Consider the following 25,181-nt stretch of genomic DNA (forward strand, 5'->3'; position numbering starts at 1 on the left):
GTTTTACCCTGTATAAAACTTATACAGGATAAACTCATAAATTGTTCACCCTCTATAACACTGATAGAGAGATATGCATAGCTGTTTGCCCCTCCCACCCAGGTATTAATGCATACTCTGGGTTAATTAATAAGTAAAAAGTGATTTTATTAAATACAGAAAGTAGGATTTAAGTGGTTCCAAGTAGTAACAAACAGAACAAAGTGAATTACTAAGTAAAATAAAATAAAACACACAAGTCTGAGTCCCTGCCTCTGCCATGGGGGGAGGAGAGCTGCAGGGCTGCCGTGAGATGCAGGCCCCCGAAGAGAGCACAGATGTGAGTGCTTTGCCCGCTTGTGCCCAGGATGGATTGGAGGGGCCCATCGACAACTGGATTTGTAGGGCACAACGTGGGGCGTCTCCCCCAGGATGCAGAGCTGGAGGGCCCCACAGCCCATAGGTGATGCATGTTCTGCTCCCTTGGCTGGCACCCCTCTCCCAGACTACAGCCTCTTCAGCACAAACTAGTTACCGGGATGGGTCAGAACCAATCCCCAGGAGCCAGCCCCAACTCTTGGAAAACTGAAGCCAGATCTGACTCCCAGTGTCTCAAGTGGCCTCACCTTTATAGCGGGCTGAACCCCTGTCCTGGACCCAGGCACTGGGCCGTGTTCAGACTCCAGACCCCAGGTCTGCAGCTTCAGTCCGTCTCCTGGCGGCAGCCAGAGGCCAATCTCGGGAGTTAGTTACTAGCACTCCCCTCCCGCAAATACAGCCCTGCAGGGTGTGAATGCTCTGTGGGCTGAGGGCCTAGGACTTAGGGGCCCCCCAACCCCGGTGATCCTGAGGGAAACTGGGTCTTTTTACCCCTGTTGCACTCAATGAAGGACAGCTACTGGAAAGTAAAGTTAAGTTTTTTGAAATCTCTGTAACAGGAAGGTAATGGTACTCCCTCACAAGCTCGCAGGAAGCATTGTTCCTTCAGACCTAGCTAAGTTTGCCTGGAGAAAGACTTATTGGGGGTGAGATGGGCAACTCTCTGTCGTAATGGGGAGCAGATTTTTGAGTGATACTGTGATCAGCTGCGTAAGACTTTCTAATTGCAGACCATAAATTTCTTGCTTATTTGGATTTAGTTTGTTGATGATAAGCATGAGCGTTAATCTTCTGAGCCATTCCTTAACTATGTATTTCAGTGTCCAGGAGTGTTTTTTATCTGCCACCTAGTGGTTCATTTCACTGCAGTCTCCATTGATCCAGCTGATGCCAATGTGCGAGAGAATAAGTACCTAGGGCAGCTGGCCACTTTCAGCCGTAACCAACATGCTCATGTCATTGAAAACCGTCACTGCCATGTCTGTGATGTGGATGTGTAAGTACAACCCAGGACCTTCCCCTTCTTTTTTTCTTTCTTCTTCATCACAGTTAGAAGATGGGATGGGATGGGTACCCTAAAGCCTTTAGGGATGTGACTTTGGGATAGCAAACTGAGCATAATGTGCTCCAAACTCATGACCATAAAGACTTCTGAGCTCTCCACCATGTGTATCTGTGTCTCTACTGTATTTTTAATTGAGCTCCTGTTTTGGGGGAGAGATTGTATTGGGTTTAGTTCTGTGTTACTTGAATCCCAGAGAGCAACATGTAATTCTCTGCCTGTTATACATAAGGTCAAATTAGATGTGGTCTCTTCTGGCCTTGGAATCTATGATTCTATGAATTCCTTTGTGTTTGGATTCTGGGCAGATACCAGTTTGAAGCTGGATATATTTAGCTTGGGAGACATAAAGCTTAACATGTGATAGCAGAATTTGTAAAGAGATGCACAGATTGAAAGCATCTTAGTGGTCATTTCCAGATTAGAAATCTCTAAACTTGGGGGAAAGGCCTCAGAAACTCAGAAAAGGCAGATTTGGGAATATTTAGCATTATGGCTCGAGAGAGGCTAGTCCCCATGGGATTATGTGTCTGATGCAGAGCGGCATTGATGTCAACTGAAGTCTTTTTGACTTCATTGGGCTATGGGAGAAGAGCTGTCAGATCACCGTATTATCAGTTTAGTACTGAATTTATCATATTTGTAAAGGTGGCTGTGTATTGGAGGTTATGATTCTTATCATTGCTATAGTGTGCCTAGAGGTCCCCCGGGGGATCAGGGCCCCATTGTGCTAGATACCTTACCAACACACAATAAAGAGTTCCCTGCCTTAAACAGCTTGCAGTCTTGATTAATGGTGATGCAAGAGGTGGAGAAAACAAACAAGCAGGTAGGGATGGGGGAGAGGAAGGATGTGGTAGCAACAGTAGGAGCACGTTTTCATGTAGCTTAACAAGCTACACTGTGCACACTGCTACTTGCATATGTGCTATCTACTGGCAACACTAGGTAGGAATTGTGGTAAAACTGAATTTTATGGAGGGATTTGAAGGAGAAAAATATGGTAGGCTTTTCTTTTGTAAATATTGTGACCAGTGGGCATAGTTTATCAAGAGTGTAGTTTATCAAGGCTCCAGAAGTTTTTGCTTGATTATTTCACTGTATCTGTCACTATGTTTGTGGGGAGAACTTTGGGTGATGGCAGATGGTAAAGGAAAAGATTGGCATATCAGAATGAAGAATGAATCAAAGAGGGGTGTTTGCTTTGCTTTATTGTATTTGCTCACGCCAAGAGTTTGCCTGGAGAAATTCCGTACTGTATACGTTGGTTGGTGACAAAGGCTAGAGGCCAGAATGGTCCAACTCAGAGATGTAGCTGCAGCGAGCCCCAAGGTGCAGTGTAGGGCAAAGTAAGTGAAAGAGCTGAAGGGCCAGCAGACAGAGCAGACTGCAAGTAATAGGAATTGAGAAGGGGCGTAGGGCATGTCCAGTGGACTCTAAGAGGCTCTAACAGGTGCATTGTTTAAAAAGCTCATTTATTCAGTGAGAGAAAAGTGAATAAAGGGTGTTTAAGTGTTTCTGATCCTTGTTAGTTTTCTCTTTGTGGCCCAGCCCTTCTCTGAACATTTGTTTCACAAGAAAGGTCTCTAGCCAGATGAAGATGAGTTACTGTTGCTATTCTGGTTTTACCTGCATTAACATGATCCTTTCTTTGGCAGAAGCTCCAAGTCGAAACACTGTGGAACCTGCAACAAGTGTGTCTGTGGCTTTGATCATCATTGCAAATGGCTCAATAACTGCGTGGGGGAGAGGAACTACTGGTAAGGGTCTGACCCTCTGTTACCAGGGCAAAGCCATCCAGGAAATGCTAGTACAGGACTTCTCAGCCTTTCTCGTATCTTGGCCCAATTTATATTCAGCTCCTCAAAACCACCCTATGCTGAGATTGCAGATTCCTTTGAACTGATTCTCATTGCATGTTGGAGGACCGCAAGAATTGGTGCAACGGTTTATAGATTACTGCTGGCAAGGAGCCAAATACATTCGATTCATGCAGAAACCAGAGAAATTGAAAATGGGATCAGGCTTGTGACACCCAGACAACTGGAGTGGGTTGTGATGTTCAGGCTGAGAATCGCTGCTGCTGCCCTAGACTTGGGCTAGAGGGTTGTAAAAGGGCTTCATTAGTACATCTGCTCAAGACTCTGCTCCATGCTTAAACCTCTTGTAAGTAACTGATCCCGATGCAATAGTGCCACAGCTGGGATCAGCAGAGGTCCTTGAGCGTGATCACCTCTTTGTTAGAGGGAAGGAGCTGCTGGCATGGTCTTACTCTTTCCTCAAGTCCAAACTAGCCAGGTGTGTGGCAAAGCCCATCTGATTGAGTTTAAATAAAAATTAAATTTAAATTAATGGAGATATCCTATCTCTTAGAACTGGAAGGGACCTTGAAAGGTCATTGAGTCCAGCCCCCTGCCTTCACTAGCAGGACCAAGTACTGATTTTCCCCTGGTTCCCTAGGTGGCCCCCTCAAGGATTGAACTCACAACCCTGGATTTATCAGGCCAGTGCTCAAACCACTGAGCTATCCCTTCCCCCATTGGTCCAGTACTGAGGCAGTTGGCATGTGTCTGGTCGGAAAGTGCAGTGGAGATTTAGTGGGAGATTTTCCAAGGCACAGAGGGGCGTTAAGCGCCCAACTCTAATTGACTTTTAGTAGGAGGTGGGTACCTGTCTGCTCTTTGTGTCTTTAAAAATCTCCCCCTCAAGTGGTAGGGTCACAAGAGTGGTGATCAGATGATGTGTGATAGGGATGGGGGGGAAAGAACTGCTGTTTTGGATGATTTGTGGTTTGTATCTTTTGCGCTCTTGTAATTTTCAGTGTATGTCTAGGGTGTTTCACGTGACATATCTTTCAGACCAAAAGCTAAATAATAAATATTTTCATAATTGCTTATGAAGCAATGTTAAGAAATACTTATTGGAAGTTGTACAGGTATCCCTAAAAGTTCCGAGGCATAGAGTGTTTAGAGGACCACAGTCAGCTTGTTTCGGGGATTGGTATGGTGGTTATTCTAGGACCCCTGTCCTGCTTTAAGATGAGGGAGTGGTGGTCATGTAGGGATACTTGCCCTGGTTTAAGTGAGGGATTGTTTTGTGGCCCCTCCCCTTTATAGGGGTGTTATTTAAGCAGGCTTGGACAGATATACCCAGCTTGATCAGGCTTTGAAAGCATTCTGCCTTCTCACTCTTGTCTCCAGGCACCAGTTTCAGTGTGTGATGCTCTGGAAGGAGCAGCAGCAGGGAAAGCAGAAAAAACATGTGTTGTTTGTCTACTGTGAGGTCAGTGAAGGCCAGGGACTAGAGGAGCAGCCAGTGTATGTGTGTGTTGGGGAGGGGAAAGGAAAAGGAGTGTTACTCCTTCCAGCAATCTATCTGTCAAGGGAAGTGGTATCCAAGTTTTTCAGCCAGAGCACTGAATATGTTATTTCAAAAAGGCTAAGGTAAGGTCCCACAATCAATGTTTTGGGGCAGATTCTCTATCCCATTCTGCTCCCTTTGTGCTGCAGAACAAAGAGTGCAAACTACCCACAGATCTCCTCCTGGGATTCTCTGTGGGAAGGGAAGGGATAGCTCAGTGGTTTGAGCATTGGCTTGCTAAACCCAGGGTTGTGAGTTCAGTCCTTGAGGGGGCCATTTAGGGAACTGGGATAATAATCTGTCTGGGGATTGGTCCTGCTTTGAGCAGGGGGTTGGACTAGATGACCTCCTGAGGTCCCTTCCAACCCTGTGATTCTGTCTCCAATGGGCATAAAGCTGGCTCCTATGCCTCCCTCCCCACAGCTCCTGGTGCAGATGGTGGGATGGGCAGTAACTGGTTCACATTCCCCTCTGTTTATCCTCAGCTTGTCTGCTTTCTTTACGGGACTGTTGGGAGCTGGCATGACTTAGGCCAATGCAGAGTTTGCTCTAACCTGTGCTGGGGTCGAGGCATAGAATCCGGGAGCCATAACTGGTGATTGTTTCTCAGCTTCTCCTGGGTTGCACTGGGTGGTTGTGTGGAGGAGGGCGGCCCTCCTGTGCTAGGTGCAGGAAATGGAATAGCCAGAGCTATTCTCCTTCCTTGCTTGTGAAGCAGTAGACAGGGAGTAGCAGGTGCCCAGGGAAAGGGGAGCAGATGCTCAGAGCCGCTCCTGGGACCACAAGGAGAGCAAGTGTTGTCCCCTACTGTCTCCTTTCAGCCACAAAAGTTCTTGTGCAGGGAGCTCATTTTCCACTCATCATCAAATACACACTGGTTTTCTGACCACACCTGTTCTAAAGGGCCATAATTTTGAGCCTCCAGTACAACATATTGGACACACCACTGGTCTAGATGGTTATCTATAGGGCCCTACCAAATTCACGGTCCATTTTGATCAATTTCATGGTGAGAGGGTTTTAAAATTGGTCAATTTCATGTTTTCAGATGTTTTCATCTGAAATTTCAGGGTATTGTAACCGTGGGGGTCCCAACCCAAAAGGTACTTGGAGGTAGGTCTGATCTCCCCCCCTCCCAATCCCCTAACAGCCCTACAGGGGAAAGACAAATCCTGTCCCTCCCCAGCCTGGCGGGGACTTGCAGCTAGGAGACCCCCAGCTGGGGCACCCACAGCAGCAGGGGGAGATCAAACCCATCTCCACAAACCTCCTCCTGCTGCAGGAACCTCTGGAGCTGCTGCCCAGCACTGGAGCTTCTTGCAGCAGGAAGAGGCACTTGAAGGTGGATCTGATCTCCCCCCGAGAGCTACCATGCAGCTAGGAGCCCCCTGGCTGGGGCACTCCCAGCAGCAAGGGGGAGATCAGATTTCACGGGGAAGGGCTAATTTCACAGTCCATGCCACGTTTTTCTGAGCACCACTAAAATTATGCAAAAACAACGAGGAGTCCTTGTGGCACCTTAGAGACTCACAAATTAAGTTGGGCATAAGCTTTTGTGGGCTGATGAAGTGGGTTCTAGCCCACAAAAGCTTATGTCCAAATACATTTGTTAGTCTCTAAGGTGCCACAAGGACTCCTTGTTGTTTTTGCTGATACAGACTAACACGGCTACCACTCTGAAACTAAAATTATGGCATGTATACAAAGCTGTTTTACTGTCTCTGTCTTTTCCTCCCAGTCAGTAGAGGTTGGGTTGTTTATTTGTATGTATGTGGTATTATTGAAGGAGTGGGTTTTGCATTTTGCTCTGAAGATGCTGAGGTCTGTTATACTTCCTTGGCAGGCTCTTTTTGAACAGCGTGGTATCTGCCATCCTAGGCCTCGTCCTCCTGTTGCTCATTGCATTCTATGTCTTTGTGGAGTTCTTCGTTAACCCCATGATGCTGCGCACCAACCAGCACTTTGAAGGTATCTGGCCACACTCTCGGTGAGAGCTGCTTGTGATCCCTGCATCAGCCGAAATGCCTGGGCTTCAGCTGTTCACTGGGCTTGGACTCCTCTGGGCCCTTTCGTGCAAGAGTAGCCTCCAGCTCTCTACCGTGCCTCAAACTATTATGTGACTACAACCATCTCTGTGACCCAAATGATTTCCTCCTGGTCCCAATGACTTTGCTCTCCAAGGGGGTTCTTAGACAGCCTGAAAGATCCAGAGGCACTCTGGGGCTTCAGGACAGCAGATCAGGCCTATAGCTAGCTTTTTATCGAAATTACAATATTTCCAGCTATGAGGTTTTATTAGTGAGAGGTGTTTAATATCTGGATAATCTGTTCCTCCCCCCCCAGTTCCTTTGTTTTCATTCCCTTACCTTCGACTCCCCCTCTTAGTTCTCTGGCCCAGTCACCTTCTCCCTCCACCTCTTAGCTCCTTACTTTCCGGCCTCACCACTTCTCCGCCCCACATCTGTCCCCACCACTGTGACTTGCTCACTCTCCCTTCCTGATGTGTGCTATTGCTGTGCTTTCATTCCATTGTTGTGTTTCTCTTTTTCAGTATTAAAGAACGACACGGACATCTGGTTTGTGTTTCTACCTGCAGCTCCCATCGAGACCCAAGCTCCTGCCATTTTGGTCTTAGCTGGGATTCTCATTCTTCTGGGCCTGCTGACTGTGATCCTGTTAGGCCACCTGCTGATCTTTCACATCTATCTTAGTAGGTATCGAAGTCCGGTTATGATTCATAGATAGATTCATAGATTCTAGGACTGGAAGGGACCTCGAGAGGTCATCGAGTCCAGTCCCCTGCCCGCATGGCAGGACCATGTTGCACTGCACTGTCCACTTGATTCTCTCTTCACTTCATGCCATACACTCATTGGGCTTTCACCCGTATCACACACACAAATTGAGCAAGAGCACCAATGAAAGCACAGAGATTTTGTCCCACACCTTGGCATTCCTGCCTCTCTCCTGAGCTTGTGGTTTTGCTCTGCCTTCTGTAGGATGAATAGAAGAAATTCTTGTCTCTTGCTCGTTTTTCCTGAAATGTTCTCTAAGTTAAGTAAGATTATTTTGGTACAGTGCAGAATCTAGCAGGGAGAAAAGGCCCTGCAAATGCTTGGTTTGTGATGAGACAGCACAACACAATACCTATTGGTCCTCTGGCCTGCAGGTCTGTAAACTAATATTTCATGATGTCTCTAAGACTCAAATTAGTCTTGGAGTTCTTCAGTTGTAGAACAACTCTTTATATGTCAGAGCCTTTGGCTGAGGTATGCTAAGCCTCAGCTGTGCCTAAATTCTCTATAGGAATCATCACTGGTCCATCTTTCTTGGGGTGGCTGGGTAGCTGCCCATTGTACCTCTCCAAAAGGGAATGAAGCCACTAATGAATAAAGTCCCACCTCTGCCAGGTCCTCCAAGGTGGGTGAGCAGCATTTGCAGTTAATGGTATCAGAGGCTGCTGATAGATCTAATAAAATCAGCATGGACACCTGACTTGTCTATCACCAGGAGATCACCGACCAAGGATACTGATGCTCTCTCATTGCTCTACCCAGGCTTGAATTCAGAGTTACCCTTCTGCAACCATTTCAGTAACCTTCTCCAGAACCACCCTATGAAAAAGGTTTAAGCCTGGGCAGTAGCCGCTAAGTCCTTAATTCAAGTGATGGCTTCTTGAATTTAAGGCTGAAAGGAGGCAATAAACTGTCTAACTAAACTGTTAACACATTGGAGTCTCTTGGTTAATGTAATAACACAGGCCTTTTATTTAAATAAAAAGAACTGTATAACTCCTTTTCCATTAGGAAGCTCAACTTCTTGATTGTGGTCCCCTGATAATCATTGTGAACATTGCACTGCATTTGCCCAAAGTGAGATTTGGAGGAGGATATAGATGGACGCACAGTGGAGGGGCTACTTACAGTCTCTCCCATCTTCTGCCTCATCCAGGAGGCGCGTTCCCATTTAAAAGTATAGATGGCATTGAAAACCTCTCCGAGTACCCTTTTATCAGTCTCCAACAACAATGAAGCTGACAACTCCCAGCTGGCTTTCACCAGTCATAAGCAGAAAGATCTATCTTGCAAGCTGCAGTGGTCAGTGGTAGCAGAGTGGAAGGGAAGTTGAGTGTACCAGTACTGGAATAATGATAACATCTGGAAAATGAAAGGGCCATTTTAGTAATATAGAAAAGACTAAAAACAAAATAAATGCTGTGGCTGTATCAGAAAAAGTTCCCTATGGCTAGAATCTATTTAGTTAAGTGCAGATCTAATGCAAGCTATGTGGTTACTGTATTGATACACAGTTTCCACAAGGTGGTGCTGATTTATTGGGATTAGGCTCATAGAATCATAGATTCCTGGGGTTAGAAGGGACCATAAGTGTCATCTAGTCCAGGGGTCGGCAACCTGCGGCACACGTGCCAAAGACGGCACGCGACCCAATTTTTGATGGTACGCTGCTGCCTGCTGGAGTCCTGGCCCCACTCAGCCCCCCCCGCCCACCGATTTTTCCTGCGGGGGCAGGAGGCAGAAGCTTGGTCATGCCGGCAGCCAAGCTCCCCCCTCCGCCGCTTCTTCCCCCAGTGTAGTGCTTTCCTCCCACTCCCACTCCCTCTCCCTGCCGCCGATCAGCTGATCGCCCTTGCGAGGGGGAGGGGGAGCTGAGCCGAGCCGCAGCATGCTCGCTGCTCTGGGGAGGAGGCAGAGAAGAGGTGCGGATGGGGCCCTGGGGAAAGGGAATATCCTCTCCAGCCCCCTGCCGTGAGCACCCCCATGAGCCAAGCACCCCAGCCCTCTGCCCTGACCCCTGAACCCCCCCCCACACCCAGCCTTCTGCCCTGAACCCTGAACCGCCCCCACACACCCAGCCCTCTGCTCTGACCCACAAACCCCCCCAACACACCCAGCCTTCTGCCCTGACCCCTGCACCCCCTCACACACACCCAGCCCTTAGCTCTGACCCCTGAACCCCCCCCACACACACCCAGCCCTCTGCCCTGACCCCTGCACCCTCTCACACACCTCCAGCCCTTGGTCCTGACCCCTGCACTCCCCCACACAACTCAGCCGTCTGCCCTGACCCCTGCACCCCCCCAAACACACCCAGCCCTCTGCCCTGACCCCTGCATCCCCTCACACACACCCAGCTCTCTGCCCTGACCCCTGCACCCTCTCACACACCTCCAGCCCTTGGCCCTGACCCCTACACTCCCCCACACAACTCAGCCATCTGCCCTGACCCCTGCACCCCCCCAAACACACCCAGCCCTCTGCCCTGACCCCTGCATCCCCTCACACACACCCAGCTCTCTGCCCTGACCCCTGCACCCCCTCACACACCTCCAGCCCCCCTTCTGACTCCTGCACCTCCCACACATACCCAGCCCCCCCACAGCCCATGCCCTGACTCTTGCACCCCCCCACATCCTCACCCCCACCCTGAGCACCAAATGGGAGCTCCTGCACCACCACCCCCACATTCCCACCTGCACCCCCGGTCTGGGGTCCCGGCTGCCAGCCCCTTGCCAGCCGGGGTCCCGCAGGCCCCGCTCAGCCCGTTGCCGAACTAGGTGAACGGAACCCCAGGCCAGCAGCGGGCTGAGTGGGCCGGTGGCATAAGATCAGCATTTTAATTTAATTTTAAATTAAGCTTCTTAAACATTTTGAAAACCTTGTTTACTTTACATACAACAATAGTTTAGTTATATAATATAGACTTATAGAGGGAGACCTTCTAAAAAACGTTAAAATGTATTGCCAACACGCGAAACCTTAAGTTAAAGTGAATAAGTGAAGACTCGGCACACCACTTCTGAAAGGTTGCTGACCCCTGATCTAGTCTAACCCCCTACCAAAGTGCAGGATTTGTTGTGTCTAAACCATCCAAGACAGATGGCTCCAGCCGCCTTTTGAAAACCTCCAGTGAAGGAGCTTCAACAACCTCCCTAGGAAGTCTGTGCCATTGTCCTACTGTTCTTCCAGTTAGGAATTTTTTCCTGAGATTTAATCTAAATTTGCTGTGCTGTAGTTTGAACCCATTGGCTCTTCTCCTACCCTCTGTGGGTGAATAGCATCAGGCCCCGTTGACTTGAATTCGTTCAAATTGGTCAGAAGATCTCTGATATAGTCTTTGCTTATCCCGATTGGCATCCCTTTCCCTGTATTGTCTGTGGTAACTTTGCTAGTCATCCAATCACATGTTATTTTTTGTGTGAAGACTGAAGCGAAGTAGGCATTGAGCAGCTCTGCTTTCCTAGCATTTTCCATTACCAGCTCACCTTCTTCAGTGAGCAGCAGATCACTGTCCTTAATGTTTCTTTTTTGTCTAACATATTTGAAGAACTCCTTATTGTCTCTAACATTCCTTGCCAGCTGTTTGCCTTGGCTTTCCTGGTTTTGTCCCTGCACACTCAAGCTATTCCCATGTATACTTCCTTGGTGACAGGCCCCTCCTTCCATTCCCTGTATGGATCCTTTTTGGTTTTTAGATAGTATTGGCCTCCTGTGGCTCTTCTTACCTTTCCTCTGCATCCGAACAGCTTGATGTTGAGCCTCTAGTATTACATCTTTTAGGAACTGCCAGCATCCTTCGACCCCTTTTCTTCCTAACTGGTCTTTCCATAGAACCTTGCCTGCTATTTCTCTGAGTTGGTTGAAATCTGCCTTTCTGAAGTCCAGTGTCCTTGTTTTGCTGTTCTCATGTCCTGCTTTCCATAGGATCTTGAATTCTATCAGATCATGATCACTTCCTCCCAAGTTCCCGACCACTTTCACATTCGCAACTAATTCCTCCTTTTTGGTCAAAACCAGATTCAACATGGATGACCCCCACTAGTTGTTTCCTCAACTTTCTGAATCAGGAAATTGTCCCCTACACATGCTAAGAATTTGCCGGATATATCATGTTTTGCTGTAATAGTCTTCCAGCAGATATCAGGGAAGTTAAAATCCCCCATTAAAACTAGCTCATGTATGTTAGCTAATATTGTTACCTGCTTGTAGAATGACTCATCCACTTCCTCTTTCTGATTTGGTGGTCTATACTAGACCCCCACCATAACATTACTACTATTCTTTTCCCTTTTTATTCTCACCCAGAGACTTCCAGCAGGTCCGTTGCTCACTTCCTCTTGGAAGTGTATTCATTCTTGACATACAGTGCAACACCTCCTCCTTTTACCCCCATATCTGTCCTTTCAGAACAAGCTGTATCCCTCAATGCTGCTACTCCAGTCATGGGAGTTGTCCCACCAAGTCTCTGTAATGCCAGTTAAGTCATCATTTTCTTCATATACCATGATTTCCAGTTCATCCTGCTTGTTCCCCATACTCCTTGCACTTGTCTACAGGCATCGAAGACATTTTGAAGACTGCCCTGCTGCTTTTCTTCTTGCCCTTTTAATGCAATTGTGATTTCTAGTCTCTTCTCCAGAAATTAGCCCCTTCCCCTTGTTTTCATTACTTGAGCCTAGATGCATGTTGGCCGGATTTTTGTCACCACCCCCCATAGGACCTAGTTTAAAGCTCTCTTTATTAGGTTAGCCAGATGATGTCCAAAGACGCTCTTCCCAGTATTTGATAGATGGAGCCCATCCCAGAATAGCAATCCTCTTTCCTGGAACATCAGCTCATTGTCAAAGAAGCCAAAGCCCTCTCACCGACACCACCTGCGTAGCCATGGATTTACTTCCACGATTCAACGGTCCCTGCCCGAGCCTTTTCCTTCAACAGGGAGGATGGACAAGACAACCACTTGCGACCCAGACTCTTATCCTTCTTCCCAGAGCCACATAGTCTGCAGTGATCTGCTCAAGGTCATTCTTGGCAGATTGTTGGTACAAAAGATGGGCTTTCCTTTGTATGAAGGAGGATTTTCACCTGCTGAATCAATTTTACTCTGCTTTTTTTAGAGGAAGTTTTTGAGCCAAGTTGAATTTTGTTTTAAAAGCATTTGTGATCCATAAGTGTGAAAGAAATTTTTATTTATTATCCTTATTAATTGTTTTACATTCATACCTAGAGAGACTTCAAAAACTGTGTAGTATTTTGGGACATGACGTTAAGGGTCAGGGGAAATACAATTTCCCAAATATTTAAAAAAATTAATCTTGTGACCTGTTTATGGCCAGCTCTAGCGACAGCTGAAGTATAGCAAGGAATATTCCCTATCTGAGAATTCCTGCCTTTCAATGTCACCGTGAAAGTTGGTTTAGATTGGGCTGGGTCAGGAGGATTTAAAAAGTCTAACTTTGTGCAAGTGAAGTACAGTTTTCACAATGATTGTAGTATTTTTACCAGCTCCTGCTGTCATTCAGAGGGAATGTAGACTTTGCCGTGTGTGCATCCACACTTAACTAAGCAGCCTAGTAATTCGAATGCTCCTAATGAGAAAACAGACAGAGTTCCACACACTGAAATGTCTATTTGTTTCCTCCCAGTGTGGAACAAATTGACCACCTATGAGTACATTGTGCAGCAGCGTCCCCGACAAGAGATGAAGGAGGTCAACAAACAGCTGGAGTCTTGTCCTCCCCCGGTGAGGTCCACTCAGGTACTGATTGTGCTTTCAGCCGTTCTTTCAAAATAACTTTTTGTTTGCTGCAGAATGTTTTGGTGCATTTCAGTGGGAAATCCAGATTCGTCCGGAATCTCTGCTCAGGATGTTAGGCAGGTGCTGAAGGCAGGGTACTTTGGTGGAGTTGTGTGGGGCTCCAAACCGGAGTAGCAGTTTATAATTGAGGTGCATTGACAGAGGTATACAAGGCTCCAGGACTGGACTAGCTCAGAGAAAGCATCATTTTGGGAATACCAAGTAGCAAGTTGTACCATCTAGGAAAGAAAAGGAGTGTAAATCATGTTTGGAGAGTAGCCAGCCATTCCCCATAGTCTTAAGCTTAACCCCAGAGTCAAAGCTGAGTTTCAGGGATCTTATCAAAACCTGTGCACTGGTGTGTTATACTCTGCTACTCAAACATGTCTCCATATTTTACAAATTCTTTTGGGTTATGTTATTAATTGGAAGGTTTCTCGTCTTTTCTTCTGCAGGAAGGCAATTCCTTGTTTCTCTTACCTAGTCCCTTACAGCTAAATTACCTGTTACTAGAACCGGTTTGATATTCTGTAAGAAATGAATTATTTGGCTTATCTCCATCCTTAATCCATCTGGAGACATGAAAAACAGTACACGGTAATGTAAATAAAGATGGTATTTTAATGCACTTGAACAAGCGGCAGAGCTACAATTCTAGCTTCCGGCGCACGCTTCCAGACGTTTGAACTTTTAACTTAACATTGCATTTATTGTTGTTTATTATTTGGTAGTGTCCGAGGCCATAACTGAAATCTGAGCCCCATTTGTGCTACGCACTGTATATAAACAGTGTAAGAAGAGACAGATTCGGCCTCAAAGAGCTTCCAATCTAAATAGACGAGACAGACAAGGGATGAGTGGAAAGGGATATTAGATACAAGCAGTGTACCCAGTGTGAAGCATGGCAAATATCAGGTTAGTGCCATGATATCTGGGGGGAAGAGGGTAGCCTTGTGAGGAGATTAGCTAAACTGAAAGGAAGGGGGAGGAGACACTAGGACATGAAAAAAACCACGCCTTGAGCATGCAGTTATGCTGACCTAACCCCTGTTGTAGACAGCGCTAAGTCAATGGGAGGGCTTCTCTCGTCAACATAGCTACTGCCTCACGAGGAGGTGGAGCACCTACACCCATGGGAGAAGCCCTCCTGTTGGCGTAGGTGGCATCTTCACTGATGCGCTAGAGCAGTGCAGCTGTGCTGTTAAGTGTGACCTGCCATAGCAACACCGCCTCCCCGAGCAGCACTGAGCCATGGCTGACGTACTGATGTTGATGCAGCACAAATGTAAACACTGCGTTACCTGTGTCGACCCTAACATTCTTCCAGCAGCTTTCCCACCATGCCAGACACTGACTGCTTTAGGCATAATTGTGAGCTCACTGCCCAGGGGTCACAGAGACCAGAAGGCCCCCAGCCCCTTTAAAGCCCTGCGGATTTTTGAAACACCTTATTCTGATTGCTCAGTTTGGCAAACACACCTAGCTGCTCACGCTTCTTGTGTGCAGCTGACCTCCATTCGGGCTCTGACTTGGAGTAGATAGGAGGTATTGGATCTCCGGGGTCTGTGGGGAGAAGAGACTGTGCACACACAGCTACAGACCCAGCCATCGAAACATCAACGTCTATGAGCAGATTGCATGAGGGATGCAGGAGAAGGGGTATGACAGGGACCAGCAGCAGTACAGTGTGAAAGCAAAGGCATTGTGGCAGGCATATCACAAGGCCAGGGAGACCAAGAGTTGATCCAATGCCAAGCCGCAGACCTGCTGCTTTTACAAGGAGCTGCATGCCATGCTTGGCAGAGACCCCACTGCCACCCTGCACACCACCGTGGATACTTCCAAGAAGTCCGCGTCACGGGCCCCTGGCCTGAACAGTGAGGATGAGGACAAGGAGGAGGAAGAGGAGAATGGGGGTTGTGACCTGGGAGTCCAGCTATGCCATGAGCCAGGACCTGTTTGAGACTCCACTGCAGTCTAGTCAGTCCCAGCAGTTGAGCACAGGCCAGCCCAATGCAGGAGAATGATCCTCGGGTAAGTGTGTAAATTTATTTCCCATTACAGTGATGGGGCCCCCAACTTAACAGGACACATCTATCGACTTTGCATTAATGTACTCGTACCAAAAGAGGTAGTGGTACAACAAAGAGAGGTAGCGTTCTCTGCTTTTCATTCCCCTAGGCAAGGAGAGCCATATGGAGCAGTTTGTTTGGATATGTAAGAATATCCCATCCGAAGGATGTCTCGGTGAAACGTTCATGGATGTACTCCGCAATCCTCTCCCAAAGGTTTCTAGGGATGGCAGCCTTACTTTTTTCTCCGCAGTAGGACACTTTCCCAGGTCAGTCAGTGATAACTTCAGCAGGCACAACTGCAGTACACAGATTAGCAGCATAAGGGCCCGGGTGGCTTTGGGACACCAGCAGCAGCTGTGCTCTCTGTGTGTTTGTTACCCTCAGGTGTGAGGTATCAGCTAAAATCACCACCACCTGTGGAAAATGGTGCCGGTATTCAGTGTCATTGCCCTATACTCATAGTTTCATGCAACCAAGCAATTCCCTCCTCATTTCCCTCGCGCCTGGAAGGCCATAGTTACCATGGCTGGTGCTGTGAATGGCGCCGCACAGAAGCGCTCTGGAGCAGAAGTGTCAATAAGCATGTCTTGCTTAAAACTTCAGGGGAGCCAGGGAAGGGAGTTCTGAATATTAAGTTTCACATTCTATTTTGACTATACTGGCAATTTATCTCTTTGTGTTTTATCTGCCGTTGCGGCCTGGAGAGGTTCCCCTGCACACCCATAGAATACATGAACCAAATAAGGAGGAGAAAGGTGGGGACTCAGGATGACATGTTCAATGAGATCCTGCAAGTCAGTGCTGCTTCAGACCGTGAGCACAGGGCCTGGAGGATGAACATTGCAGACAGCCTGGAGAAGGAAAGAGTGGAGAGGAGAGAGGCCCAGGTGTCCCATCAGGAAAAGGAGAGGAAGATGCACCAGGATATAATGGGCCTTCTCCGCCAGGAAACACAGATGCTGCAGACTCTTGTGGAACCTACAGGTTCAACAATCTCAGGCTCTCCTCCCTTTGCAGTCCATGGAGAACTCCACTGCTGCACCTCTCTGCCCTACCACTAAACATTCCGCATGGCATCAGGGGCCCCACCCCTATCTCTACCTCTCTACGCAGGAGGACATTAAGGACAACCACAGCTTCACATAGGGTGACCTGTGAAAAACATGGTGGCGGTATGTGTAGCTAAAATGGACATGAATGTTCTTTCCCATTGTTAAATTCTGTTTTATTAAGTTTTTAATGTATTTGCTTTTAAATTGCACAGATTTTTCTTTGCACTGATTTTGTTACTCAATAAAGTTATATTATTTGGAAAATAATTCATCTTTATTAGTTCACAACATATGCTGCAGAATGCCTAGCAGTTCTGAAAGCACCTACCTACTTGTTACTGTGCAGTGTGACACAACTCATAGGATCAGTGACAAACACAGTGTAATAATCATAAATGTACAGCAAGCGCTGCCAAATTAATAGCCGCATGGACAATGTTATATTCATACATGTCCACCAAGGACCACACCATCCCTAACAGGCCCCAAAACAGCAGGCTTAGCCAGAGAACTGTATACCGCTGTGGCTCACTGTTAAAGTGTTTATTCAAAGCCTTCCTGAGCCGTATAGCTCTGTTGAGCTCTTCTAATAGCCTTTGGGTCTGGCTGTTCAAATTCAGCAGGCAGCTGCTCCATGCCTGCCCACCCTCCACCCCAGTGGCAACTTCCCGCCACCCCTTTGCCTCACAGATATTATGCAGGACACAGCAGGCATCTATACCCATTGGGATATTTTTGTCACTGAGGTCAAATCTTGTGAGTTAACAATGCCAGAGTCCCTTCAAGCGACCAAAGGCACATTCAACTGTCATTCTGCATCTGGTGAGCCGGTAGTTAAAGCGTTCTTCGATGCTGTCAAGGTGGGTGGTGAGCCGGGGGAGCAAGGGGTAAACTTGGTCGCCCAGGATCACTTGACATTTCAACGTTGCCAGTGGCAATCTGCTGGTTGGGAAAGGAAGTCTCTGCTGCAGCTTTATGAACAGTCCTGTGTTCTTAAAGATGCGAGCGTCGTGCATCTTCCCTGACCAGCCCACACTGATATCGGTGAAGCATCCCTGGTGATCCACCAGTGGTTGCATAACATTAAAAAAGTAGCCCTTTCTGTTGATGTACTCTGTGGCAAGGTGGTCTGATGCCAAAATAGGGATATGCATGTTGTCTATCGCTCCACCACAGCTCAGGGACCCCATTGCTGGAAATCCATCCACTATGTCCTGCACGTTGAGTCCCAGTCCTGCATATCAGGAGGCAATTAATGACCCTGCATACTTGCATGATACCAGCTTCTGCAATGGATTTTCCAATTCCAAAATGATGTCCCACTGACAGGTAGCAATCTGACGCTGCAAGTTTCCACAGTGCAATCACCACTTGCTTCTCTACTGTCAGGGCAGCTCTGAAATTCTGCTGTCTCTGTGCTGGAGGGCTGGGGAGAGCTTGGCACACAGATCCAGGAATAAGCAAAAGAGGGTCCTGTGGCACCTTTAAGACTAACAGAAGTATTGGGAGCATAAGCTTTCGTGGGTAAGAACCTCACTTCTTCAGATGCAAGACTGAAGAAGTGAGGTTCTTACCCACGAAAGCTTATGCTCCCAATACTTCTGTTAGTCTTAAAGGTGCCACAGGACCCTCTGTTGCTTTTTACAGATTCAGACTAACACGGCTACCCCTCTGATACTTAGATCCAGGAATGTGGCCTTGCACATCCAAAAGTTCTGCTCATCATCCCAAGCCTGCATTACAGTGCAACCCCAACAGTCAGTGTTCATTTCTTGGGCCCAGAAGCAGCGCTCCACCATCTGCAGCTGCTCCGTGAGTGCCACCATCAACCTTTAATTGAGTCTCGCTATGTCACACAGCAGTCTGTCCTCCAAGGAATCGTCATGTTCCCCCGCTGATTTGGTTATTCTTGTGGTTCTGCAAATACCAGAGGATCGTGCATCCTGTGCTTGCAATGCTCATGACAATAATGCAGAGCTGTACATGCCCCGTGCTTCTGTCAGAGATGGTGGGTAGCAAGGGGGTCTGCGTGGGTTCATGGAATTTTGAAAACTGGTGTGAAAATGATGGGATATAGATGACTATGGAATGGAGACAGTTGCATGCTGGTAAGTTGACCCCTTGCTCCCTGTCACCCCGTGCAACTCATTTTGGGCCCACAATGCATTGCCAAAACTTCCCTGGATGGTGGTGGGTTGCACGCTGGGATACCTACCCATGGTGCACCGCACTGCATTGACACAAGCACTCTTGGTGAGTACGCACAGCACCAGTGCAAGGAGTCAAGTATGTATGCGCACAAGCGATATACTCTGTGCGGTGGCTTTATGCCGGTGTAACTTGCGATGACAAAAGTTTGTAGTGTAGTCATGGCCTTGGCCTTGGGATGTGCAGCGAAGGCTGTGGAAGCTGTGAAAAGAGTACCCTGGCATTATTCATGTACGGTAGGTTCGGGATAGCTGGTTAATTTGACGCACTACGCAGTCATGGCGGTAATATTTATTTTATGTTGCTGCAGAGATGGAGGCTAAGTTTTCTGACCACCACAGTGAGAGTTCATCCCATTTACTAGCTGTCAGGTCCGCTTCCATTTGTTATTCCTTATGCCTTACTCCAGGGGTGGCCAACCTGAGCCTGAGAAGGAGCCAGAATTTACCAATTGCCAAAGAGCCATAGTAATATGTCAGCAGCCCCCAATCAGCTCCCCCACCCTGCTCCCAGCGCCTCCCACCCACTGGCAGCTCCGCCAATCAGCGCCTCCCCCTTCCTCTCGATCAGCTGTTTCGTGGCATGCATGAGGCTCTGGGGGGGAGCGGGGAGGAGCGAGGGCACTGCAGGCTCAGGGGAGGGGGCGGGAAGGGGTGGAGTGGGGGCAGGGCCTGTGGCAGAGTCAGGGGTTGAGCAGTGAGCACCCCCCGGCACATTGGAAACTTGGTGCCTGTAGCTCCAGCCCTGGAGTTGATGCCTATATAAGGAGCCGCATATTAACTTCTGAAGAGCCGCATGTGGCTCCGGAGCCACAGGTTGGCCACTCCTGCCTTAACTCTGTTCGGGTGTCATGTGACCATTATGGTTCTATGTGACTTACAAGACTAAAATGAATGAAGTGGATTTTAGAAAGCTTTTTTTCCTCTAGGAGAGTGCTGCTCAGAAAATTTCTGAGATGTGTCCTTTGTTAACCTTACTGGTGTTGCCAGGCCTGCGTTGCTGTTCACTCACGTGTTTGCATTCTGTGAACATAGCAGAGAATGTTTTCCAAGAATGTGTGATGCAACAGATGATCAATGTTCCTCTTGTCTTAATGGGTAGCTTCTTTGTCCGTAGGACAACAGAATACTTTGTCTAGTGATGAAAGATTAGACAGATCAACATGAGAGGAAAACTGAGAGCGCCTTGTCACTAACACATTTCTCACCCAACTCTGTTAAGGGAGAAGATGTCGCACTTTGTTACTGAACAATAACTGTTTGGATAGCAGATTGTAGGGTTGAACTCAGCATTGAGAAATCCCTTCTTTGTAAACACTGAGCCCTAATCACTCCCAATAGCTGTGCCCTGTAATTGCCACGGTCTTGCTTGGATCTCTTCAACAGCAGCTCTTTTCAGCCACAAGGTGTTTTTCTCTGAAAAGATCTAAATCTCTCCTGCCACATGTCTGCCTTGGTGTGAGATTGTCTCTTACTGTGTCCTCCCTGTTGCCTCATTTGACATATACCCTGCTCATATAATGTGAACAGCTAGGTAATTGCACACTCCCAAAGTGGTTTGTTGACTTGAGAAAGTTCATATCTTTAAATCTACTAAACCAATTATTTTCAAACTTGTCTTGATATTTAAGAAAACTGGTTCAATAGTTCAAAAGTTATGAACATTTAAAATTTAAGACAAGAGCATTTTTGAAATTGGCAGCTCTGAAGTATTCCGTTTTGCTTTCCTTTAACCATGAGGTAAAATGGTACCAGGACTTCAAACATTCAGATCAAGATTTTCGGTGCCTACAGTTTTGGATGCCCGACTTTAGACTGATTTTCAGAGGCTGGGTGCTCAGAATTTTCTGAAGAGCAAGCCCCTTCAAGATTTCCCAAAGTGGGTGTGACAGAATGCACCCCTGTATTCACACCTTACACACTATTGTAATAATCTTTGTACCTTTATGCCTTGTGAGGTGTCATTTAAAAACCCATAACTTCCCGGTCAGTATTGTCATGGTGAACTATAGGAAGCAACATTGTATGGGAAGTTATAAGATTCCCCCGTATGGTGTTATTAGCACATGTTCCAAGCCCCACATCCCTGCCCAGGCAGAAGTCGGCAAACAGGTCTATCCTAAACAAAGGAATGTGGGCTTGCCTTAATTTGCATTTAACCAGGAAACAGAATCATCAAGCAGAAAGGGGAATGGAGGAAACAAAAGGAAACCTGCATGTGAGCATACACTGGTGAAAAAACCCAGCAGGGAACATCCTTCCACACGGACTCTTTGTCTCCTGGGTCTCAGCTGGAAACGCTTTTCAAGAGGGGGACTGACACTTATAAAAGGAGAGGCAAACACCCCATCACACTTCTCCTCTCCCTCCCTATCCATTTCACTCTTTGCACCTGAGAAGACAAAAGAAGCACCTGTTGAACTTTGGGGGAGGGATCCTACCTAGAGGGTTGGTCAGTATAGCTATTGGAAGCATGTGGTGAGGAATTTTGCTTTAAATCTAATGTAGTTTGTTAAGTTAGGCAGTTGAAAGCGTTTTATCTTTTATTTTTCTTGTAACCATTTCTGACTCTTATGCCTCATTGCTTGTACTCACTTAGAATTTCTCTCTTTATCATTAATAGACTTGCTTTATTGTTTTACCTAATCCAGTGTCTTTAAATTAAAGTGCCTGGGTATCTCTATTTAAAAGTAATAAGCTGGTGTATATGATTCCTGTAAAGAAATAATAGACTTAATATATTTGGACTGTCCAAAGAGGGCTGGGCAGTGCAAGACATTCATTTCTGGGGGATAATCCAGGTCTGGCAGTGTTTTGCGGTTGCCCTGGAGAAGTAACCCAGGCTGGTGAGAGCCAGAGTGTAGCGTGGTTGGCAAGTTGCAGTTTCACACAGACACTCAGGGTGTGACTTGTATGTTGGAAGGCTGTTTGTGAGTGGCCCCGGTTGGACCTACTGCAGCAAGGCATTGTAAGTACCCAAGGTTGCAGGGCAGGGGTGACATAGCCCCTGACTGGTCTGAATTGCATCTTGGTATTCACAGTGGGCACCCGAAGTCACTATCACTTTTAACAATCTTGCCATCATAACTTTAAATCGACCGTAGTGATTTTCATTAAGCTTGTCTTTAAAGTCTCCATGAAACCTACAAGCTAAATCAGTTTTGGAGAAGACTGGCTTGGTAGTTATTCAGGTTTCAAATCAGTTGGAAAAAGTGAACTGAACTGAAGTGTCTCAGCCCTGGCTCTCCTGAACCAAGTCTGTCTTCTCTGATGGCTGTCCATCAATCTTGATGCTTTTGTATCTGGTCATCTCCATTGTGTGGTCAGGTTTATTTATTTCTTTATTGGGGTGGTGGGTAGGTTGGGGGGCCTTCCTCTTAATCCAGTTATTGGGATTTAAAAGATTTATTAACTCAGCCCTCTTGTATATTGACATCATAATGTAATATGTAAATTCCAGATCATATGTTATCTTGGATGTACGTACGTCTACAAACACATTCGTCCAAAGGAGTAGCGTTAACCTTCACTCTTGTGGTTCCTGGCCTTTGCACACTTCCCTTTGAAACCTCAATGTTGAATTAACAGGAATTGTTGCATTTAATATTCTAATAACTTTTTCTTTAATCCAGCTGTTTGGGCCTGGTGAAAATTTTTCTGAGGGACTTTTTTAAGGTCCAAAGAAACTGAGGTTGGTGTTCATTTCTCCATTCTGATTGGACTGCAGATCGAGTCTGTTGTTTGATCCAGTCGGTATTTCATACAGTGGTGTCTCAGCCTTATTTTTTTCTTCTCATTAAACAATATGATGTGTCTCATTTGCTGGCTGGCTGAGCAGAAAGCCTTCCTTCCGACTCCGCTCCTTAACCCTGCTGATGTGTGTCCTTCATTCAGGTGCCCAGATAGTTTTATTAATGTTTATTCTTGTTCTTTTCAGGAGGTGGATTTTTATGCAGGAAACCTTGGCTACACCAACCCTGGGATACAGGTGGAAGACTCATCAACAGTAACATCAGGCAGAGAGTGAGTACAGCTTGCACTAGCAGAGGTTTCCTGGCATGGTGTGTACTGTGTATGAAATTGACACCAAAGTCACCCCCTGTGGCCCCAGTGGGGGTAAAAGTGCTTAGGAGACTGAGGCAATGCATTTGTGTGTTTGAGCATGCCATGCTTTAACCTTGGTGCCTAAGAGTGTGTAAACACCTCCAGAGGTTCTTTAACCTACCAGGAAAACATCTTTTCTAGAACTCTTTAGCGTAGGGGTGGGCAAACTATGGCCCGCGGGCTGGATCCGGCCCCTCAGGGCTTTGGATCCGGCCCGCGAGATTGCCCCCTGTGGCACTATGGGCCCCGCGCCGCTCTCAGAAGCGGCCAGCACCATGTCCCTGCGGCCCCCGGGTGGGGGGGCAGAGGGCTCCGTGCGTTGCCTCCAGGCACCAGCCCCTGCAGCTCCCATTGGCCGGGAACGGGGAACCGTGGCCAATGGGAGCTTCGGGGGAGGTACCTGGAGGCGCGGCAAGGGCAGCGCATGCGGAGCCCTCCAGCCCCTCTCCCCCAGGGACTGCAGCGCTTCCTGGAGTGGCGTGGGGCCCCCTGCCCCCCAACCCCCTGCCCTGAGCCCCCGCTGCACCCTGCACCCCTGTGGCACCCCAACCCCCTGCCCTGAGCCCCCTACCGCACCCCGCGCCCCTCCTGCACCCCAACCCCCTTCCCTGAGCCCCCTCATACATCCCGCACCCCTCCTCTGCCCCAATCCCTTGCCCTGAGCCCCTTCCTGCACACCACACCCCCTCCCACACCTCACACTCCCTCCCACACCCCAACCCCCTGCCCTGGCCCTGCATACAATTTCCCCACCCAGATGTGGCCTCGGCCCAAAAAGTTTGCCCACCCCTGCTCTAGCGGGACTGTTTTACATTAAAATTTCTTATGGGATCTTTGCTGTTGAAAATTCTGCTTGTGGTCTTGAAAAATTCTGTGCACTATGACTGAAAACCAGAACACTAAGCTTTGTCCTCCACTAGGGGTGTGCGCTTGTCTTTGGAGTACATGGGAGCTCCACAGGCACGTCTGAGAACATGACTGCGATTGGAGAGCTTTCAGATAGTAGCAGGCAGCAACTGGGTATCTGAGACTGCCTTACCATGAAAAGGGCTCTGCTGTTCTGAGAGTTTGCCACCCCACTCTCATGAGATTTTTACCTGACCTTGGGCACCATTTCATGAAACCCCTGTAGTACAGCATGTTGACAGAAAACTACCCTGGGTAAGAAGCAGGGAACTTTACTGCCTGGCTGGTTAATATAAATGCATGAGGAAAATACTCTTTACTCCTGCCCTAGGAGTCAACTGGCAGAGACGACTTCTTATCCAAGTACCTTTTAGTGAAAGTAGGGGATTTTATCATCATGCACCTCCCTCCATGCCTTCCAACTGTTCTCTCTGAATGATAGCAACGCCATCCAACATCTGCCTCCGGAAGAGACAGGCATGACCTAGTAGTATGAGCTTGGGCCTGGGAGCCAGGAACTCCTGCATTCTAATCTTGGCTCTGATGCTGATTCACTCTGTGGCCTTGGACAAGTGACTTAACCTTTCTACATCAGTCTCCCTACCTGTAAATTGGGGATAATACTCACCTAGCTCACAGGGGTGCCATGACGATTAATGAATTAGTGTTTGTGTAGTGCTTTGAAGGCAGAAGAGTGCTAGGTACTCTTATTCTATATGGTGGGGCTGAACCCTGATTTCTATATCTGAGGTGCTTTTGATTCTCCGTGTCTAATAAATTTCCCCCCAGCTCCTGCAGGTATCTCAGGATCAATAAGTGTTTAATAAAACAGACTTTAATTCAAGCCTGAATGTGTTTACCTAGGGAAGGGTAAGGGGTAAGGGTAAGGGAGCAGTGGGTAAGGGAGCAGTGAGAGCATGTTGTTAATGTAAGTGGAAGGAGGTGTGTGTGTCTAGGAAACCTGCTTCGTTGTGCTCCCCCTCCAACCTCTCTCTTCACCCAGGACTACAGCATCAGGCCAGGGATAGAGAGGAGAGGAGAAAAAGGACAGAGAGGAATGTATGCCACTACTTTTATGCAGTTAGGACAGTAGGAAAAGCCAGAATTGGACAACTGGATACACTCCGGCCCAGGTATAACCCTCCTCTGAAACACCAGCATCAACCAACTGTTCCTCTGTGAGAGGGATATGCACTAGGCCACATGCCCCTGGCATCTGCTCCCTTAGGGCTGCAGTAGAGATATGAGTGAGAGTTCCCACTTGCCCTGCACTTCCAGGACTCCCCTTCTCTCTGATTGGGAACCCTGTGACTTACAACATAAAGAACTCCCTGTAGAAGTGGTTCTTCTCCCCAGTCTGACTTTACTTTGAGATCCCCTGCTCTCACTGCACTGATAAGGGGAAAATTACTAAGTTTGACTGCATGGCTAACCTTCACGTACAGCCTGTCACATTCCATGG

At 47.6% G+C, this 25,181-nt stretch overlaps 1 protein-coding gene across 7 annotated transcripts in view; it reads left to right on the forward strand.

The window, feature by feature from the left end:
* ZDHHC1 (zinc finger DHHC-type containing 1) overlaps positions 1-25,181 on the forward strand; it is a 55,082-nt gene that overhangs the window by 21,530 nt on the left and 8,371 nt on the right. For 5 of the 7 annotated variants that reach the window (XM_054049103.1, XM_054049101.1, XM_054049104.1 and 2 more), the window contains 6 exons: positions 1,179-1,354; positions 3,079-3,180; positions 6,624-6,748; positions 7,332-7,490; positions 13,224-13,336; positions 22,647-22,732. In XM_054049103.1, coding sequence (XP_053905078.1) covers positions 1,179-1,354; positions 3,079-3,180; positions 6,624-6,748; positions 7,332-7,490; positions 13,224-13,336; positions 22,647-22,732 — 761 coding nt within the window. The remainder of the gene's footprint in view (positions 1-1,178; positions 1,355-3,078; positions 3,181-6,623; positions 6,749-7,331; positions 7,491-13,223; positions 13,337-22,646; positions 22,733-25,181) is intronic. The other 2 variants (XM_054049105.1, XM_054049106.1) reach the window with 2 other exon arrangements.

This window comes from Malaclemys terrapin, chromosome 14 (assembly GCF_027887155.1).
Source record: "Malaclemys terrapin pileata isolate rMalTer1 chromosome 14, rMalTer1.hap1, whole genome shotgun sequence".
Taxonomy (NCBI): domain Eukaryota; kingdom Metazoa; phylum Chordata; order Testudines; family Emydidae; genus Malaclemys; species Malaclemys terrapin.